The sequence below is a fragment of the Cucurbita maxima genome, unplaced genomic scaffold, assembly GCF_002738345.1.
Source record: "Cucurbita maxima cultivar Rimu unplaced genomic scaffold, Cmax_1.0 Cma_Scf00233, whole genome shotgun sequence".
Lineage (NCBI taxonomy): Eukaryota > Viridiplantae > Streptophyta > Magnoliopsida > Cucurbitales > Cucurbitaceae > Cucurbita > Cucurbita maxima.
Genome location: NW_019272249.1, coordinates 66,545 through 71,930, shown reverse-complemented (window position 1 = coordinate 71,930; position 5,386 = coordinate 66,545). Strand labels below are relative to the sequence as shown.

Below are 5,386 nucleotides of genomic sequence, written 5' to 3'. Positions count from 1 at the left end.
GAACAAGGACTTGTGGTAGGTTTCGGGTTGGACCGCAGGTCGTCGGGTTGCTTCACAGAGCGCGGGTCGAGTTTTTGGGTCACTAGTCTGACGCGTGTCAGCGGAGGCACCAGAAGTGTCTCTCCACTAGTTGCTTGATACGTGTCCTCCCGTTCCGGTGACCGCGTGTTCGTCGCCGATTGCCTGAGTTCATCCAATTTCAAGATTCTGGTCAAATTCTATATCAACCTATTTATTTTGGATTTTTCTATCTTCCAAACTGTAACTCGAATTAAATTGGTTCCTTCATAAGAATTCAAAATCTCAAGTCCGCCTATCCAGATATATTTTTATTGTATTTTTTTATACTCACAGTACTTAATAAATGAAGTCGAAAACTAAGAAAAATTCAGTTTCATACCGAAGTAGGACGGTTTCTCGATTTTGTTTTCCTCTGAAAACTTACAAGACTCCTCACCTAAAGTATTGCAACTAGATTATTAAGGTTTAAATCATCTAAAACTCTTCGATTTATGGTGAAATCTTGAAACAAGAGAGATCGCGGACTCACCTCGCATTCTTGCCCGTTTCTTGCTGGAAACGAATGATCCAACGCTCAGACCACTCCTCTTGATACTCTGAGTAGCTCTAGTAGGAGACCTAAGATTGAGGGTGCTTCAATTTGGTTTTAGGGCGTTTCTCCCTCTTCTCCCTCTTCTTCCTCTTCTTAAAAACCCTAACTATTCATTTCTTTCTCTCTCTATTTTTTATTATTTTTTTTATTCTTTTCTTTTTCTTTTCCCTTCTTCCAGGTCTAACGAGACCCCCTCAAAGTTATATGTATGGGGCAAAATTACCTTTTTCCCCATTGACTTTGATAAAAATTTCAATTACATTACCATTTTTAAATTTTTTTTTTTAAAGTTACTTGATGCATCACGAGCATTTCTTTCTTCTGCACTGATTTGAAAATAACACTCTAAGTTCTACAATAAAATCTAGAAACTCACAATGGTTAAGAAGGTGCTAATCACAAGGATAAAGCGAATTGTACCTGTTAGGCTTGGGGTGTTACAAATTCTCCCCTCCTTAAGAACTTTCGTCTCCGAAAGTTGGTTGTTCCAGAAAGAGTTTAAGGCAAGACTTCCTAACGTCATCCTCCCGCTCCCAGGTAGCCTCACTATCCAGATGATTACCCCACAAGACTTTGACAAGGGGAATCTCCTTGTTTCGCAATCGCTTGACATCTCGAGATATAATTTTGATTGGGGCCTCTTCGTAAGATAGATCCTCACGAAGCGGAAGTGCTTCGTCCTCAATGATGTGCGTGGGGTCTGGCGTGTACTTTCTCAACATGGATACATGAAATACGTTATGCACAGTGGCAACAGTGGGTGGCAACACCAACCTGTACGCTACAACACCAATCCTCTTAAGGATTTCGAAGGGACCTACGAACCTAGGGCTAAGTTTACCCTTTTTCTCGAATCTTAACACTTTCACATGGGTGCTACCTTTAGGAAAACATGTTAGCCCACCGCAAACTCGATGTCCTTTCTTCGAGTGTCGACGTAACTCTTTTGTCAGCTTTGTGCAGTAAGTATCCTTGATCTGATTTTCTAGACTGCCGCGTTTGTGACCTGAACCAATTTCGGTCCCATAAGTTGTTGGGTTCCAACCTCTTCCCAAAACACTGGTGTCCACAACCTCCTCCCATACAAGGCCTCAAACGGGGCCATCTGAATCGTTGCTTGATAATTGTTGTTATAGGAAAACTCCATGAGGGGTAGGTGTTCATCCGAACAACCAGCGAAATCCATTACACACGCCCTGAGCATGTCCTCTAATACTTGATTCAACCTCTTTGTTTGTCCATCTATCTGAGGATGGAATGTCGTACTGAAACGAAGTTAGGTGCCTAAGGCTTTCTGTAAACCATTCCAAAACTGAGAGGTAAACCTAGCATCGCGATCAGACACAATGGAAGTAGGCACGCCATGCAAACGAACTATTTCTCGAACGTATAACTAAGCCCATATCCACTCGAAATGTGCTTTTACCCGGGATAAAGTGAGCTATTTTTCTGAGTCTATCAACAATGACCCAGATCACATTAAAACCTCGTCGAGTCTTAGGCAATCCTGATATGAAATCCATACTCACTTTCGCCCATTTCCACTAGGGTTTTGGTTCATTATATACCCAAAAAAACTTGTGTTGAACAAGCTCTTAATCCTCTTTGGGAAAGTAATTTAAGGTTAATATCCATGCAAAAGATTAAATGTTATGAGAGTTTTAATTTAAGGTTAATATCCATGCAAGAACATGTGAATGCAATGACGGGACCTATTCTTTTAATCTATTTTAACGGTACTGTACTAACGGGTAATTTGGGCTATATTCTACACACAACCCATACATGCGAGTATGGGCTCACTAGTCGGTTCACACACCACTGAGCCACTTGCCTTGGGCGAGCATACTCTGGAAGCTCCTTAGGTCGAACACTCGTTAGAACTAGTAACCGTCACGACAACGGTATGTAAAACATAACAATCATTGTCTTGCCATTGGATGTACGCGTCTGTACCCTCGTGATTGAATAGGGGTAATCCCCTAAATGCATGAGCACACATAATGCATGAGGCCCCCAACATTTCTAGTTTTGTCATTAATGAATATAACCCTGCTATCATCTTCCATGCTTAACATGTCATTTCGCATTCTTAACTTTACGCATCATACATAATCCTAACGGGGTTACATTTCATTTCATTTATCGTGATAGCATGTCATTCATAACATATTGTATATATACAATTTAGAAAACATAACATAACACTCCATGCTTTTAACATGTCATTTCATAACGTGCAATTCATTCAACAATTACCTTCGTGGTCACACAAAAAAATCTAAACATAACACCTCACATCACAATATATTGTTCATAAACATGTCATATCGTAAACACTTCGTGGTCATATCGTTCCTAACTTATCGTAGCCTAAACGTTCTTATACCTATCACAGTCATATCGTTACGTGAACGTACCTTAGTCATATCATCACAGGAACTTACCCTAATGCTATCGTTCTATCAATCTATCACAAACTTATCCCTGTCTACCCATATCCTAACCATATTCTTTCATCAATCTCTCCTATCCATAGCACTCCGGTATGTAATCTAACCTTAACGTTTCATGAACGTATCTTACTCCTATCGTTACATTTTGTTTTGTGCATCCTTCTTGTATCCAATCTCAAACATATCCTTAAACACATCGTACCACAATTAGTATCATACAATTCACATATTATAACATAACATAAACATAATATAAGCATACTGATTCACAGATAATTCACACATATCAGTATATATGACACGTGCAGAACCACAGGCACGTGTCAACATCAAGTATAACCATGCCGATAGTAAGACCACTTACCTGGTTAGCTTAAGTTGTTGTCCCGAATATATATTTAATGAAAGTTAGATTCTGTCCTTTGAAATTCAAGTCAACCTATGTGAGCCAATGACATCAGTTTCAAGTTTGAATTCTATAAAATTATTTCTCTAATTTACACAGTTACATTGTTAAAAGTCTTGAAATGATTTTCTATAATTATATTTTTATTAAAAAAATTTATTTTCCATGGTTCTTGTAGTATAAAAAAAATAGATAGAGTTATTTCAAATTATTCTGTGCTTTACTCCCATATGTATTTATCTTTCTCTCTATATTTAGTTTGTGGTTTTTAATTTCTAAGGCTTACTGTTTTTTATATATGTATTTACTATGTTGCCTTTTAATTTTGTTCTCATGTATAACAAATTTATAGTGAATCCGTGTTTCCAAATCTTTCCTTATGTTTACTGTTCACAAATTTTCTTGGTCATTCTATTTTTAATCTATTCATTTGACTACTGATATAAATTTAATCTTATATTAGTGAGATTTACTAGAATTCGTATAATGATTGACACTTAATTTCTAACTCAGAGCTAAACCATTGTAATAATTGAAGATTTACTAGAATTCGTATAATGATTGACACTTAATTTCTAACTCAAAGCTAAACCATTGTAATAATTTAATGAACATCTAACTATAATTGACTATGATTTCTAAAAAAAATAAAAGAAAATGAAGATTTAATATATATTATATTTATTAAATCTATCTTCAAGTAAATCTACAGAAAGTCTCAACTGGGTAAAGACCATTCTCATTTTTTTACTCCAATCTGTTGTTTTTCAGTTTTCTTAAAGATGGCTTAAGGAGAGATAATTGTGGGATGGGATGAGATGTTAGTGGAGAGGAGTGAGGAAAGTTTTTTTTTTTGGTTTATTTATTTATTTATTATTATTATTTTAAATATTTTTTTATAATTATTTTTGTTGGCTTATATCTTTATTTATTATTTATTTATTTATTATTATTATTATTATTATTATTATTTTTCTATGACATTCGCATAACCATCATTTATTACATAAACTTCGAAAAACGCTTAAAACAACTATTCTCTAGAAAACACACCCATGTCCTTACGTATTTAAATACGAAATACTGAAATTAAGAGAAAATAAGAGAAATACAAAATAATTTAAAACAATGAAATGCATAACAACCTATTCTAACCTAAACCTAGAAATTTAAATATGAATCTACCCTATGCACGTGTCATAGTCTCTGCTCGTGAAGCAACCGTCCTCCGTAAAAGTGCGCCTTGCCTTGATCTGAAAAATAATGTGGCACACGGCTTGAGTATTTCAAAGAATGCTAAGTAAGTGGCCCCACTATAGGGGGCCATGCAAATGAAAACACAAACAATCATTATTTAGGAAACTATCTATCTCTATCATCATAGGGGTGGCCTCTAGTCTCGGACAAAGAGAGTACATGAATGAGTAAAGATGACATTCGAAGGAAAGCAATCAAGAGTATAGATGAATGAGAAAATCTTAAAAAGAATTGAAAGTTACTACCTATATCAAAAAGGTGCACTTTCCTTTTTGGTGTTTCAACTATAGGAACTCCGAATTCAACTAGAGCAATTTTATGATGGGTGACCTTTTGAGAATTTTTGTAGCAAACACGTGATTGAGGACAAAACGTGTTAGAAGGACTCATGTTGGTTTGCGTTCATAGTTTTTACTATTAGAAGCGAGGAGTAAGTAACCTGACCATATCGTCACGGGAATCCTAGGGCCATTAAGTACCAAATTCATATTTCGAATCTTGGGTATGAGTCATTGCAATTAGAAGCTCAAAACCCGACCAAATTATAAACATTAAAAGAATTCTGATATCCCAAAAGATTCCTCTCAGTACTGTAGATTTCAAATATACAAAATCTTAGGTCTATAAAGAAACCCAACAACACTATGTTGAATT

General features: G+C 35.9%; 1 protein-coding gene across 1 annotated transcript; it reads right to left on the bottom strand.

Annotated features, from left to right (window-relative positions):
- Positions 1-1,068: 1,068 nt before the first annotated feature.
- Positions 1,069-1,799, bottom strand: LOC111474070. Its single transcript, XM_023119326.1, has 2 exons — positions 1,620-1,799; positions 1,069-1,410 (listed from the first exon to the last, which is right to left on the bottom strand). Exons 1-2 carry the CDS (start codon positions 1,797-1,799, stop codon positions 1,069-1,071), a joined length of 522 nt encoding a protein of 173 aa, XP_022975094.1.
- Between the last annotated feature and the right edge of the window lie 3,587 nt (positions 1,800-5,386).